Source organism: Heptranchias perlo, chromosome 16 (assembly GCF_035084215.1).
Source record: "Heptranchias perlo isolate sHepPer1 chromosome 16, sHepPer1.hap1, whole genome shotgun sequence".
NCBI classification, from domain to species: Eukaryota; Metazoa; Chordata; class Chondrichthyes; order Hexanchiformes; family Hexanchidae; genus Heptranchias; species Heptranchias perlo.
Genome location: NC_090340.1, coordinates 7,166,010 through 7,182,263, shown reverse-complemented (window position 1 = coordinate 7,182,263; position 16,254 = coordinate 7,166,010). Strand labels below are relative to the sequence as shown.

General features: G+C 46.4%; 1 protein-coding gene across 1 annotated transcript in view; it reads left to right on the top strand.

Annotated features, from left to right (window-relative positions):
* The window catches only part of hydin (HYDIN axonemal central pair apparatus protein), a 1,099,250-nt gene that overhangs the window by 714,306 nt on the left and 368,690 nt on the right, over nt 1–16,254 (top strand). The window contains exon 55 of the mRNA XM_067997614.1: nt 5,287–5,446. Within this exon, the coding sequence (XP_067853715.1) occupies nt 5,287–5,446 (160 nt within the window). The remainder of the gene's footprint in view (nt 1–5,286; nt 5,447–16,254) is intronic.

Genomic DNA, 16,254 nt, shown 5'->3' with positions numbered 1-16,254 from the left:
GTTGCTGCAGTGCATCCTGTAGATGGTACACACTGCAGCCACGGTGCGCCGGTGGTGAAGGGAGTGGATGCTTAAGGTGGTGGATGGGGTGCCAATCAAGCTGGCTGCTTTGTCTTGGATGGTGTTGAGCTTCTTGAGTGTTGTTGGAGCTGCACTCATCCAGGCAAGTGGAGAGTATTCCATCACACTCCTGACTTGTGCCTTGTAGATGGTGGAAAGGCTTTGGGGAGTCAGGAGGTTAGTCACTTGCTGTCGAATACCCAGCCTCTGACCTGCTCTTGTAGTCACAATATTTATGTGGCTGGTCCAGTTAAGTTTCTGATCAATGGTGACCCCCAGGATGTTGATGGTGGGGGATTCGGTGATGATAATGCCGTTGAATGTCAAGGGGAGGTGGTTAGACTCTCTCTTGTTGGAGATGGTCATTGCCTGACACTTGTTTGGCGCGAATGTTACTTGCCACTCATCAGCCCAAGCTTGAATGTTGTCCAGGTCTTGCTGCATGCAGGCACGGACTGCTTCATTATTTGAGGGGTTGTAAATGGAACTGAACACTGTGCAATCATCAGCGAACATCCCCATTTCTGACCTTATGATGGAGGCAAGGTCATTGATGAAGCAGCTGAAGATGGTTGGGCCTAGGACACTGCCCTGAGGAACTCAATGTCCTGGGGCTGAGATGATTGGCCTCCAACAACCACTGTCATCTTCCTTTGTGAAGGTATGACTCCATGTATGTATCGATCTATGGAGCACCATTTGAAGATACAGCGGCTTACATCAACAGGAAGGGATAGCATCTACGACCACAGGTATAAGACCCAGCCTGTCAATAGCGGGTACCCTGGCAGTCATGGTGATGTGGTTGTAACAAGACTGTCCTCTGTCACAACATTTTGCCAATCAAAGTAAGGTTGATGGATGGCTATTTGGAAATAAGTGTTGCCCTCTGCAAACCCGGCTACTGATCCCAGTCAGGGTTCCTCGAGGTGCCACTGAGGAGAGGTACAACGAGCTCCATTCATCCACCTGAGTAATAATAGAGCACACCATTGGAATGCTGAACCGTGTCTAAACTGTGTAGAAGGGGTGGGACTGCAAATTAGGGTGAAATTTGCGCCCAGTTTCCTCACCTTGAGAGCTACACTGGGAGGGGGAATGGGTGCTTCCTCCTCCGGGTCCCAACTTCCTGATATCTGTTTGGAGCCAAGTCTGTGGGGTCGAGGATAGCTCTTTAAATCCTGGCAGATGTGGTCCTTTTCAAGCAGTGGTAGGTATTGCTGCAGGAAGCTGTATGTGGGCAACATAAAGCAGAAAGCAAACGGCAGTCGATCCTGGAGGGAACTCCGAGCTCCACCAGTGAGGCAGCATTGTCTGAGAACGCCTGGAGAGTTAACATCTTTAGCCTGGCAAGCCTGTGGAACCCCTTTCAGAAATCCTCTCACTTTCATTGAATGGACGCCACTGTAATTCCGTTACTGGCACAGGCACCCGCCCCTAATGCTTAAACGATCCTGTCCCTTCGGTTTGGGATCGGGATAAAGTGGTGGGCAGAAGTTCCACCCCACTGGAGTACCAGTGGCCAAATGGTGCTGCCAGAATTTCTCGGCCAAAATACTCTAATATATTAATGGCGCTAAATTGGGCCGTGTAGCGCCCGTTGTTTTGGCGCTACATGGCTTCTCCAACATCCAAGATGGTGTCTTGGATGCACACGCACGTTTCCAGCGTGACCTGCGCGGGACGCCATCTTGGTATAGAAGTTAGCGGAGGCGCAGATAACAAATGCTGGAATCATGTAAAGTAGGGAGAAAATGGCTTCAATCAGTGTGCAACGCTGATTTAAAGTGATAGACACCATTTTGCGACTTAACGCTGAACTCAACTCACAGTCCTAACCCCGACCATCTGAACGTGTCTTTGAGTGCCTGGAGGACCCCCCCCCCCCCACCACCACTATTTAAAGGGACCATGCAGGATTTACAGGTTAGTGGCTGGATTATTACTTCTGGCTGCCGAGACATTTGTAACTGTTTTTGGAGGCCTCCTAGACTTGAATACTAGGTTACGGGGACATAGCCCAACATTTGGAGCCAGGACGTGCAGGAGTGAAGTTAGGAAACGCTTCTACACGCAAAGGGTGGGAGACGTTTGGAACGCTCTTCTGCAGATGGCAGTTAATGCTAGCTCACTTGTGAAAGTTAAATCTGAGATTGATAGATTTCTGTGAGCCAAGGGTATTAGGGATATGGGGCTAAGGCGGGTATATGGAGTTAGGTCACAGGTCCACCATCATCTCATTGAATGGCGGAACAGGCTTGAGGGGCTAAATTCTACTGCCACTTGCTGCCTCCTGATATGTGTCACCTTCTCCTGCAAGAAAGCGGGATGTGTGTCTGGGTGATGTGCCTGTCATGGTTGAATAGCTGCCAGTGTGTGTGGCCTGTGAATTGTGGGTGGGCGGTGTGCAACAGTGGTAATGTGTAAGGGTGAGAGGAAGCATCTGATGGGAAGAGTTGAGTACTGATTGAAAGAATTTATTGGTATGTGGGTGATGGGGGTGTAGTGAATGGTGCAGTTGGGAGGAGACGCCACTTGACAGTTGACCTCACTCACCTTGACCACTCGTGTCAAAGCAATGAACTTCTTCCTGCACTGCCTTTTGAGTATATGTCTGGAGGGCCTCTTGCCCCCCCACCCCCTGCAGATATGAGATGCCCCTCCTTCTGTCCACCTCTTGCACCCAAGGTCTCCAGTGCATCATCAGAGAACCTTGGTGCACGCACTCTCGCAGGTCTGGTACCAACTCAGATCGGCAGATTGGTGAGGTCTGGCGTGCAGATTGGAGGATATGGGATTTAGTAGTGCACAACCTTTATTCAATGTTTTAACATAACCCATCAGTGTGTAAACATAGGGATGGGACCTGCATCTGTGTTTTACGCTTGCGATGTCGGATCTCTGTTCAGACTCCGTACAGACAGCATACTGTTATTTTTAGCAAATCAGAGGCACAAGCTACCTTTAAGAGCTTTCTATGCAACATCCTCCCTTTAAGAGATTGAGCTCCCTCTGATGGTGGAAAGTGCAACTTGCATTGATTCCACGTGCAAGGCCTGGAATGGGACGCTGATTGCAGGTGAGTCCTTGGGTGGGCTGAAACTTGCATCCTGCCTGCGCAGGGGTCAGTGGGTACGGGGTAATAGCACATCTCACTATCTGTGCCTAAAAACAGCCCCGATCCAATTTTTTCCCCCTGAAAGTCTTACATATAACATGCACTTCCTGTAAATCATAGTGTCAAAGTAGTTACAGCACAGGAGAAGGCCATCATGCCTGTGCCAGCTCATTGAAAGACCTATCCAATTCGTCCCATTCCCCTGCTCTTTCCCCATAGCCCTGTAATTTTTTTCCCTTCGAGTATTTATCCAGTTCCCTTTTGAAAGTTACTATTGAATCTGCTTCCACCACTCTTCCAGGCAGCGCATTCCAGATCATAACAACTCACTGCGTAAAAAAATATTTCCTCATGTCGCCTCTGCCTCTTTTGCCGATCACCTTTAATCTGTGTCCTCTGGTTACTGACCCTTCTGCCATTGGAAACTGTTTCTCCTTATTTACTCTATTTTGAACACCTCTATCAAATCTTGCCTTAACCTTCTCTGTTCTAAGGAGAATAATCCCAGCTTCTCCAGACTCTCCACATAACTGAAGTCCCTCATCACTGATGCCATTCTAGTCACACCTACTTCCGTCACACTCTTGATAACACCCCAATTACTCCAACTTACCTGGAGCAATGCCATGGGAGATCAGCTAGTAATATATAAAAATGTAAATTTATAGCACACAGTATAAAAGTCTAAATGTGGAGTAATTATATACAGTGTCGTGGCTAACCCAATGTAGAGTAAGCTCTCTCCAAATTTTGTCCCTCTGCTCCATTCTCTTGTTTTACTGCACTATAATGCACACTCAGACAGCATGCTTATCTACACCAACTGCTTTCCTGCACAGAGGTATTAGAGAAAAAGAAAGTCTCTGACATGCCAGTCCTGGCCTTGTTGTTCGCTGAATTCTGAATCGAGCCAAAACCCTCCCTTAAATGTCTTCCGAGCGCTTGAATTAAAGCCCATGGAATTAAAGGGGCAGTGGCTGCGTGGATATGAAATTGGCTAAGGGACAGAAAGCAGAGAGTAGTGGTGAACGATTGTTTTTCAGACTGGAGGGAAGTATACAGTGATGTCCCCCAGTGGTCGATATTAGGACCACTGCTCTTTTTGATACATATTAATGACCTGGACTTGGGGACACAGGGCATAATTTCAAAGTTTGCAGATGACACGAAACTCGGAAATGTAGTAAACAGTGAGGACAATAATAACAGACTTCAGGAGGACATAGATAGGCTGGTGAAATGGGCAAATACATGGCAGATGAAATTTAATGCAGAGAAGTATGAAGTGATGCATTTTGGAAGGAGGAATGAGGAGAGGAAATATAAACTAAATGGTACAATTTTAAAGGGGGTGCAGGAACAAAGAGACCTGGGGTTTACGTACACAAATTTTTGCAGATGGCAGGACAAGTTGATCAGGCTGTTAAAAAAGCATACTGCTTTATAAACAGAGGCTCAGAGTACAAAAACAAGGAAGTTATGCTAAACCTTTATAAATCACTGGTTCGGCCTCAGCTGAAATATTGCGTCCAATTCTGGGCACCACACTTTAGGAGGGATGGGATGAGCTTAGGGAGGCTGCAGAAGAGATTTACTAGAATGGTATCAGGGATGAGGGATTTCAGTTATGTGGAGATACCAGAGAAGGTTAAGAGGAGATTTAATAGAAGTTTTCAAAATTATGAGGTGTTTTGATAAAGTAAATAGGGAGAAACTGTTTCCACTGGCAGGAGGGTCAGTTACCAGAGGCCACAAACTGAGATTGATAGATTTTTGATAGGTAAGGGTATTAGAGGTTATGGAACCAAGGTGGGTAGATGGAGATAAGATTCAGATCAGCCATGATCGAATTGAATGGCAGAACAGGTTCAAGAGGCAGAATGGCCTCCTCCTGCTCCTATGCACCTATGATCCCTTCCATAGTTGAGCAACCCGATGGCCCTCAATGTTTAGGCGCACACATAAAGAATGTCACTAGAGGTACATGCACCTGTTGAACATGTAACTCAGAACCTTCGGGAGAGGAGAATAAAAAACGGGGAAAATCATGACTCAATCGGTTGAGTGTCGCAGGGATTGTTCTAATTCTGTTATATTTCTGTCGATAGGTACAAGGAGGGGCACTACCCAGAAAATATGGAAATTATTAGAATAATGAATACTTCATCCATGGAGGCCGAGGTTTTCTTTTGTTATCAGCGTGACGTAAAAGCCGCCACCTACCTTGTGGATCCACCCAATGTGACACTGAAAGCCCATCAAAAAAAGGTATGCATGTCCACAGCACAGTGCGCACCCTCATCGATGTAATGCCACGCACAGCCTCTCAAACTGGAGCAGTATCACTGCCAAGACTTCAAATCACCTTGTAGACTCTGATTGGATGGTGTTAGTGAGAGTACAGTGTAGAGTCTGATTGGATGGTGTTAGTGAGAGTACAGTGTAGAGTCTGATTGGATGGTGTTAGTGAGGGTACAGTGTAGACTCTGATTGGATGGTGTTAGTGAGGGTACAGTGTAGACTCTGATTGGATGGTGTTAGTGAGAGCACAGTGTAGACTCTGATTGGATGGTGTTAGTGAGAGTACAGTGTAGACTCTGATTGGATGGTGTTAGTGAGAGCACAGTGTAGACTCTGATTGGATGGTGTTAGTGAGAGTACAGTGTAGACTCTGATTGGATGGTGTTAGTGAGGGTACAGTGTAGACTGTGATTGGATGGTGTTAGTGAGAGTACAGTGTAGACTCTGATTGGTGTTAGTGAGAGTACAGTGTAGAGTCTGATTGGATGGTGTTAGTGAGAGTACAGTGTAGACTCTGATTGGATGGTGTTAGTGAGAGTACAGTGTAGACTCTGATTGGATGGTGTTAGTGAGAGTACAGTGTAGACTCTGATTGGATGGTGTTAGTGAGAGTACAGTGTAGACTGTGATTGGATGGTGTTAGTGAGAGTACAGTGTAGACTCTGATTGGATGGTGTTAGTGAGGGTACAGTGTAGACTCTGATTGGATGGTGTTAGTGAGAGTACAGTGTAGACTCTGATTGGATGGTGTTAGTGAGAGTACAGTTTAGACTGTGATTGGATGGTGTTAGTGAGAGTACAGTGTAGACTCTGATTGGATGGTGTTAGTGAGAGTACAGTGTAGACTGTGATTGGATGGTGTTAGTGAGGGTACAGTGTAGACTCTGATTGGATGGTGTTAGTGAGGGTACAGTGTAGACTCTGATTGGATGGTGTTAGTGAGAGTACAGTGTAGACTCTGATTGGATGGTGTTAGTGAGAGTACAGTGTAGACTCTGATTGGATGGTGTTAGTGAGGGTACAGTGTAGACTCTGATTGGATGGTGTTAGTGAGGGTACAGTGTAGACTCTGATTGGATGGTGTTAGTGAGGGTACAGTGTAGACTCTGATTGGATGGTGTTAGTGAGGGTACAGTGTAGACTCTGATTGGATGGTGTTAGTGAGAGTACAGTGTAGACTCTGATTGGATGGTGTTAGTGAGAGTACAGTTTAGACTGTGATTGGATGGTGTTAGTGAGAGTACAGTGTAGACTCTGATTGGATGGTGTTAGTGAGGGTACAGTGTAGACTCTGATTGGATGGTGTTAGTGAGGGTACAGTGTAGACTCTGATTGGATGGTGTTAGTGAGAGTACAGTGTAGACTGTGATTGGATGGTGTTAGTGAGGGTACAGTGTAGACTCTGATTGGATGGTGTTAGTGAGGGTACAGTGTAGACTCTGATTGGATGGTGTTAGTGAGAGTACAGTGTAGACTCTGATTGGATGGTGTTAGTGAGAGTACAGTGTAGACTCTGATTGGATGGTGTTAGTGAGGGTACAGTGTAGACTCTGATTGGATGGTGTTAGTGAGGGTACAGTGTAGACTCTGATTGGATGGTGTTAGTGAGGGTACAGTGTAGACTCTGATTGGATGGTGTTAGTGAGAGTACAGTGTAGACTCTGATTGGATGGTGTTAGTGAGGGTACAGTGTAGACTCTGATTGGATGGTGTTAGTGAGGGTACAGTGTAGACTCTGATTGGATGGTGTTAGTGAGAGTACAGTGTAGACTCTGATTGGATGGTGTTAGTGAGGGTACAGTGTAGACTCTGATTGGATGGTGTTAGTGAGGGTACAGTGTAGACTCTGATTGGTGTTAGTGAGGGTACAGTGTAGACTCTGATTGGATGGTGTTAGTGAGAGTACAGTGTAGACTCTGATTGGATGGTGTTAGTGAGAGTACAGTGTAGACTCTGATTGGATGGTGTTAGTGAGAGTACAGTGTAGACTCTGATTGGATGGTGTTAGTGAGAGTACAGTGTAGACTCTGATTGGATGGTGTTAGTGAGAGTACAGTGTAGACTCTGATTGGATGGTGTTAGTGAGGGTACAGTGTAGACTCTGATTGGATGGTGTTAGTGAGGGTACAGTGTAGACTCTGATTGGTGTTAGTGAGGGTACAGTGTAGACTCTGATTGGATGGTGTTAGTGAGAGTACAGTGTAGACTCTGATTGGATGGTGTTAGTGAGAGTACAGTGTAGACTCTGATTGGATGGTGTTAGTGAGAGTACAGTGTAGACTCTGATTGGATGGTGTTAGTGAGGGTACAGTGTAGACTCTGATTGGATGGTGTTAGTGAGGGTACAGTGTAGACTCTGATTGGATGGTGTTAGTGAGAGTACAGTGTAGACTCTGATTGAATGGTGTTAGTGAGGGTACAGTGTAGACTCTGATTGGATGGTGTTAGTGAGAGTACAGTGTAGACTCTGATTGGATGGTGTTAGTGAGGGTACAGTGTAGACTCTGATTGGATGGTGTTAGTGAGAGTACAGTGTAGACTCTGATTGGATGGTGTTAGTGAGAGTACAGTGTAGACTCTGATTGGATGGTGTTAGTGAGAGTACAGTGTAGACTCTGATTGGATGGTGTTAGTGAGGGTACAGTGTAGACTCTGATTGGATGGTGTTAGTGAGGGTACAGTGTAGACTCTGATTGGATGGTGTTAGTGAGAGTACAGTGTAGACTCTGATTGGATGGTGTTAGTGAGGGTACAGTGTAGACTCTGATTGGTGTTAGTGAGGGTACAGTGTAGACTCTGATTGGATGGTGTTAGTGAGAGTACAGTGTAGACTCTGATTGGATGGTGTTAGTGAGAGTACAGTGTAGACTCTGATTGGATGGTGTTAGTGAGAGTACAGTGTAGACTCTGATTGGATGGTGTTAGTGAGGGTACAGTGTAGACTCTGATTGGATGGTGTTAGTGAGGGTACAGTGTAGACTCTGATTGGATGGTGTTAGTGAGGGTACAGTGTAGACTCTGATTGGATGGTGTTAGTGAGAGTACAGTGTAGACTCTGATTGGATGGTGTTAGTGAGAGTACAGTGTAGACTCTGATTGGATGGTGTTAGTGAGAGTACAGTGTAGACTCTGATTGGATGGTGTTAGTGAGAGTACAGTGTATAGTCTGATTGGATGGTGTTAGTGAGAGTACAGTGTAGACTCTGATTGGATGGTGTTAGTGAGAGTACAGTGTAGAGTCTGATTGGATGGTGTTAGTGAGGGTACAGTGTAGACTGTGATTGGATGGTGTTAGTGAGAGTACAGTGTAGACTCTGATTGGATGGTGTTAGTGAGAGTACAGTGTAGACTGTGATTGGATGGTGTTAGTGAGAGTACAGTGTAGACTCTGATTGGATGGTGTTAGTGAGGGTACAGTGTAGACTCTGATTGGATGGTGTTAGTGAGGGTACAGTGTAGACTCTGATTGGTGTTAGTGAGGGTACAGTGTAGACTCTGATTGGATGGTGTTAGTGAGAGTACAGTGTAGAGTCTGATTGGATGGTGTTAGTGAGAGTACAGTGTAGACTCTGATTGGATGGTGTTAGTGAGAGTACAGTGTAGACTCTGATTGGATGGTGTTAGTGAGGGTACAGTGTAGACTCTGATTGGATGGTGTTAGTGAGGGTACAGTGTAGACTCTGATTGGATGGTGTGAGTGAGGGTACAGTGTAGACTCTGATTGGATGGTGTTAGTGAGAGTACAGTGTAGAGTCTGATTGGATGGTGTTAGTGAGAGTACAGTGTAGACTCTGATTGGATGGTGTTAGTGAGAGTACAGTGTAGACTCTGATTGGATGGTGTTAGTGAGAGTACAGTGTAGACTCTGATTGGATGGTGTTAGTGAGAGTACAGTGTAGACTGTGATTGGATGGTGTTAGTGAGAGTACAGTGTTGACTCTGATTGGATGGTGTTAGTGAGGGTACAGTGTAGACTGTGATTGGATGGTGATAGTGAGAGTACAGTGCAGAGTGTGATTGGATGGTGTTAGTGAGAGTACAGTGTAGACTCTGATTGGATGGTGTTAGTGAGAGTACAGTGTAGACTGTGATTGGATGGTGTTAGTGAGAGTACAGTGTAGACTCTGATTGGATGGTGTTAGTGAGAGTACAGTGTAGAGTCTGATTGGATGGTGTTAGTGAGAGTACAGTGTAGACTCTGATTGGATGGTGTTAGTGAGGGTACAGTGTAGACTCTGATTGGATGGTGTTAGTGAGAGTACAGTGTAGACTCTGATTGGATGATGTTAGTGAGGGTACAGTGTAGACTCTGATTGGATGGTGTTAGTGAGAGTACAGTGTAGACTCTGATTGGATGGTGTTAGTGAGGGTACAGTGTAGACTGTGATTGGATGGTGTTAGTGAGGGTACAGTGTAGACTCTGATTGGACGGTGTTAGTGAGGGTACAGTGTAGACTCTGATTGGATGGTGTTAGTGAGAGTACAGTGTAGACTCTGATTGGATGGTGTTAGTGAGGGTACAGTGTAGACTCTGATTGGTGTTAGTGAGGGTACAGTGTAGACTCTGATTGGATGGTGTTAGTGAGGGTACAGTGTAGACTCTGATTGGTGTTAGTGAGGGTACAGTGTAGAGTCTGATTGGATGGTGTTAGTGAGGGTACAGTGTAGACTCTGATTGGATGGTGTTAGTGAGGGTACAGTGTAGACTCTGATTGGATGGTGTTAGTGAGAGTACAGTGTAGACTCTGATTGGATGGTGTTAGTGAGGGTACAGTGTAGACTCTGATTGGATGGTGTTAGTGAGGGTACAGTGTAGACTCTGATTGGATGGTGTTAGTGAGGGTACAGTGTAGACTCTGATTGGATGGTGTTAGTGAGAGTACAGTGTAGACTCTGATTGGATGGTGTTAGTGAGGGTACAGTGTAGACTCTGATTGGATGGTGTTAGTGAGGGTACAGTGTAGACTCTGATTGGATGGTGTTAGTGAGAGTACAGTGTAGACTCTGATTGGATGGTGTTAGTGAGAGTACAGTGTAGACTGTGATTGGATGGTGTTAGTGAGAGTACAGTGTAGAGTCTGATTGGATGGTGTTAGTGAGAGTACAGTGTAGACTGTGATTGGATGGTGTTAGTGAGAGTACAGTGTAGACTCTGATTGGATGGTGTTAGTGAGGGTACAGTGTAGACTCTGATTGGATGGTGTTAGTGAGGGTACAGTGTAGACTCTGATTGGATGGTGTTAGTGAGAGTACAGTGTAGAGTCTGATTGGATGGTGTTAGTGAGAGTACAGTGTAGACTCTGATTGGATGGTGTTAGTGAGAGTACAGTGTAGACTCTGATTGGATGGTGTTAGTGAGAGTACAGTGTAGACTCTGATTGGATGGTGTTAGTGAGAGTACAGTGTAGACTCTGATTGGATGGTGTTAGTGAGAGTACAGTGTAGACTCTGATTGGATGGTGTTAGTGAGAGTACAGTGTAGACTCTGATTGGATGGTGTTAGTGAGGGTACAGTGTAGACTCTGATTGGATGGTGTTAGTGAGGGTACAGTGTAGACTCTGATTGGATGGTGTTAGTGAGGGTACAGTGTAGAGTCTGATTGGATGGTGTTAGTGAGAGTACAGTGTAGACTGTGATTGGATGGTGTTAGTGAGAGTACAGTGTAGACTCTGATTGGATGGTGTTAGTGAGAGTACAGTGTAGACTGTGATTGGATGGTGTTAGTGAGAGTACAGTGTAGACTCTGATTGGATGGTGTTAGTGAGGGTACAGTGTAGACTCTGATTGGATGGTGTTAGTGAGAGTACAGTGTAGAGTCTGATTGGATGGTGTTAGTGAGAGTACAGTGTAGACTCTGATTGGATGGTGTTAGTGAGAGTACAGTGTAGACTCTGATTGGATGGTGTTAGTGAGAGTACAGTGTAGACTCTGATTGGATGGTGTTAGTGAGAGTACAGTGTAGACTCTGATTGGATGGTGTTAGTGAGAGTACAGTGTAGACTCTGATTGGATGGTGTTAGTGAGGGTACAGTGTAGACTCTGATTGGATGGTGTTAGTGAGAGTACAGTGTAGACTCTGATTGGATGGTGTTAGTGAGGGTACAGTGTAGACTCTGATTGGATGGTGTTAGTGAGGGTACAGTGTAGACTCTGATTGGATGGTGTTAGTGAGGGTACAGTGTAGACTCTGATTGGATGGTGTTAGTGAGGGTACAGTGTAGACTCTGATTGGACGGTGTTAGTGAGAGTACAGTGTAGACTCTGATTGGATGGTGTTAGTGAGGGTACAGTGTAGACTGTGATTGGATGGTGTTAGTGAGAGTACAGTGTAGACTCTGATTGGATGGTGTTAGTGAGGGTACAGTGTAGACTCTGATTGGATGGTGTTAGTGAGAGTACAGTGTAGACTCTGATTGGATGGTGTTAGTGAGGGTACAGTGTAGACTCTGATTGGATGGTGTTAGTGAGGGTACAGTGTAGACTCTGATTGGATGGTGTTAGTGAGAGTACAGTGTAGACTCTGATTGGATGGTGTTAGTGAGAGTACAGTGTAGACTCTGATTGGATGATGTTAGTGAGGGTACAGTGTAGACTCTGATTGGATGGTGTTAGTGAGGGTACAGTGTAGACTCTGATTGGATGGTGTTAGTGAGAGTACAGTGTAGACTCTGATTGGATGGTGTTAGTGAGAGTACAGTGTAGACTCTGATTGGATGGTGTTAGTGAGAGTACAGTGTAGACTCTGATTGGATGGTGTTAGTGAGAGTACAGTGTAGACTCTGATTGGATGGTGTTGGTGAGAGTACAGTGTAGACTCTGATTGGATGGTGTTAGTGAGAGTACAGTGTAGACTCTGATTGGATGGTGTTAGTGAGAGTACAGTGTAGACTCTGATTGGATGATGTTAGTGAGAGTACAGTGTAGACTGTGATTGGATGGTGTTAGTGAGAGTACAGTGTAGACTCTGATTGGATGGTGTTAGTGAGAGTACAGTGTAGACTCTGATTGGATGGTGTTAGTGAGAGTACAGTGTAGACTCTGATTGGATGGTGTTAGTGAGAGTACAGTGTAGACTCTGATTGGATGGTGTTAGTGAGAGTACAGTGTAGACTCTGATTGGATGGTGTTAGTGAGAGTACAGTGTAGACTCTGATTGGATGGTGTTAGTGAGAGTACAGTGTAGACTCTGATTGGATGGTGTTAGTGAGAGTACAGTGTAGACTCTGATTGGATGGTGTTAGTGAGAGTACAGTGTAGACTCTGATTGGATGGTGTTAGTGAGAGTACAGTGTAGACTCTGATTGGATGGTGTTAGTGAGAGTACAGTGTAGACTCTGATTGGATGGTGTTAGTGAGAGTACAGTGTAGAGTGTGATTGGATGGTGTTAGTGAGGGTACAGTGTAGAGTGTGATTGGATGGTGTTAGTGAGAGTACAGTGTAGACTGTGATTGGATGGTGTTCGTGAGGGTACAGTGTAGACTCTGATTGGACGGTGTTAGTGAGAGTACAGTGTAGACTCTGATTGGATGGTGTTAGTGAGAGTACAGTGTAGACTCTGATTGGATGGTGTTAGTGAGAGTACAGTGTAGACTCTGATTGGATGGTCTTCGTGAGGGTACAGTGTAGACTCTGGATGGTGTTAGTGAGAGTACAGTGTAGACTCTGATTGGATGGTGTTAGTGAGGGTACAGTGTAGACTCTGATTGGTTGGTGTTAGTGAGGGTACAGTGTAGACTCTGGATGGTGTTAGTGAGGGTACAGTGTAGACTCTGATTGGATGGTGTTAGTGAGAGTACAGTGTAGACTCTGATTGGATGGTCTTCGTGAGGGTACAGTGTAGACTCTGGATGGTGTTAGTGAGAGTACAGTGTAGACTCTGATTGGATGGTGTTAGTGAGGGTACAGTGTAGACTCTGATTGGATGGTGTTAGTGAGGGTACAGTGTAGACTCTGGATGGTGTTAGTGAGAGTACAGTGTAGACTCTGATTGGATGGTGTTAGTGAGAGTACAGTGTAGACTCTGATTGGATGGTGTTAGTGAGGGTACAGTGTAGACTCTGGATGGTGTTAGTGAGGGTACAGTGTAGACTCTGATTGGATGGTGTTAGTGAGAGTACAGTGTAGACTCTGATTGGATGGTGTTAGTGAGGGTACAGTGTAGACTCTGGATGGTGTTAGTGAGGGTACAGTGTAGACTCTGATTGGATGGTGTTAGTGAGAGTACAGTGTAGACTCTGGATGGTGTTAGTGAGAGTACAGTGTAGAATCCGATTGGAAAAAAACTCTCCCCCAAGTCACTTACAATTTCACTTTCAAATTCCCAACTGTCCAGCCTTTGGCCCTCCGTTTACCACGACATTTCTGCAGCTGCTGATCTGCTCAATCACACCCTCAGCTCCACTTTTGATGCCCTTGTACCCATTAAAATCATTACTCTCTCTCTCACCCTAGTCACCCCCCCCCCCCACCCCGGTATGGCCCTTATCTCCGCTCCCCTAGATCCAAGGGATGCAGACTTGAACGTTTATGGCGACAGTTGGTTTAGCCATTCTTCGCCAGATCTGGCTGGATCACATAAAGCACTATCGGGACCTGTTCTCTTCTGCTCATTATTCCAGGATCATCCTGGCATTCAAAGATTACCCTCGGCTTCTCTTCGTCACTACAAACTGCCTTCTTCAACCCCTCTCCCCAGCCTCCTCCACCCTCACCATAACGAAAAGTGCGAGGAGCTCACTGGCTTCTTTCCACTAAGATTGAGACCATCCGTTCAGCTGCCTCTGCAGCTTCCCTCCCTTCCCCTAGCCCACCAAGCCAAACTCCCCCTAAGGGCCCCCCCCCTGCCCTCACCCTGAACTTGCATTTTTCTCTAGTTTCTCTCCTATCTCCGCTCATGCTCTCTCCGAGCACATCTTGATCATGAGACCCACCTCCTGCTTCTTCGACCCTATTCCCACCAAACTGCTGACCACCCAACTTCTCTTCCTGGTCCCCACATTAGCTGATATTTTTAATGGCCCCCTCCTCAGGTGCTGTGCCCTTCCCCTTCAAATCTGCCGTCATTACCCCCCCTCAAAAAAATCCTCCCATAACCCCTCTGCCCTTACAAACTACCCCCCCATCTCCAACCTCCCTTTCCTGTCTAAAGTCCTTGAACGTGTTGTCACCTTCCAAATCTGTGCCCATCTTTCCCACAATTCCATGTTTGAATGCCTCCAATTGGGTTTCCACCCCTGTCACAGTGCTCAAACGGCCTTTATCAAAGTCACAAATGACATCTTATGTAACTGTGACCATGGTAAACCATCCCACCTCATCCTTCTCGACCTGCCTTGACATGGTTAACCCCACCATACTCCTCTGTCGTCCAGCTGGGTGGGATTGCGCTCGCCTGGTTCCATTCTTACCCATCTAGTCATAGCCAGAGAATCACATGCAATGGCTTCTCTTCCCGCCCCTGCACTGTTCCCCCTGGAATCCCCCAAGGATCTATCCTTGACCCCCGACTATCTCTCATCTACGTGCTGCCCCTCGGCAACATCATCCAAAAACACAACGTCAGATTCTACATGTGCACTGACGACATCCAGCTCTCCCTCACCACCACCTCTCTCTACCCCTCCACTTTCTCTCATTTGTCACACTACCAATACTGGATGAGCAAAAAATTTGCTCCAGCTAAATAATGGGAAGACCGAAGCCGTTGTCTTTGGTCCCCGCCACGAACTTCGCTACCTAGCTACCGACTCCATCCCTCTCCCTGGCTACTGCCTGAGGCTGAACCAGACCATCCGCAACCTTGGCGTCCTATTTGATCCTGAGATGAGCTTACGACCACATATCCGCTCTATCACCAAGACCGCCTACTTCCACCTCCATAACATCATCCATCTCCACCCCTGCCTCAGCTCATCTGCTGCTGAAACTCTCATCCGTGCCTTTGTTACGTCCAGACCCGACTACTCCAATGCTGTCCTGGCCAATCTCCCATCTTCCGCCCACCATAAACTTGAGCTTATCCAAAACTCTGCTGCCCGTATCCTAACTCGCACCAAGAACCGTTCACCCATCGCCCCTGTGCTTGCTGACCTACATTGGCTCCTGGTCTGGGAACGCCTCGATTTTAAAATTCTCATCCTTGTTTTCAAATCCCTCCGTGGCCTCGCCCCTCCCTATCTCTGTAACTTCCTGCAGTCCTACAACCCTGCTAGATCTCTGCACTCCTCCAATTCTTGCCTTTTGCGCATCCCCGATTTTAATCGCTCCACCATTGGTGGCCAATGCCTTCAGCTGCCTAGGCCCTAAGCTCTGGAATTCTCTGCCTCTTTACCTCTCTCTCCTCCTTTAAGACACTCCTTAAAACCTACCTCCTTTGACCAAGCTTTTGGTCACCTATCCCAATTCCTCCTTATGTGGCTCGGTGTCAAATTTTGTTGGATATTGCTCCTGTGAAGCGCCTTGGGACGTTTTACCACGTTAAAGGAGCTATATGAATGCACGTTGTTGGTGTTGTTGTTGGATGGTGCTAGTGAGGCTACAGTGTAGGCTTTGGGGAGTGCTGGTGAGAGTCCAGTGTAGGCTTTGGGGAGTGCTGGTGAGAGTCCAGTGTAGGCTTTGGGGAGTGCTGGTGAGAGTACAGTGTCGGCTTTGGGGAGTGCTGGTGAGAGTCCAGTGTAGGCTTTGGGGAGTGCTGGTGAGAGTCCAGTGTAGGCTTTGGGGAGTGCTGGTGAGAGTACAGTGTAGGCTTTGGGGAGTGCTGGTGAGAGTATATTT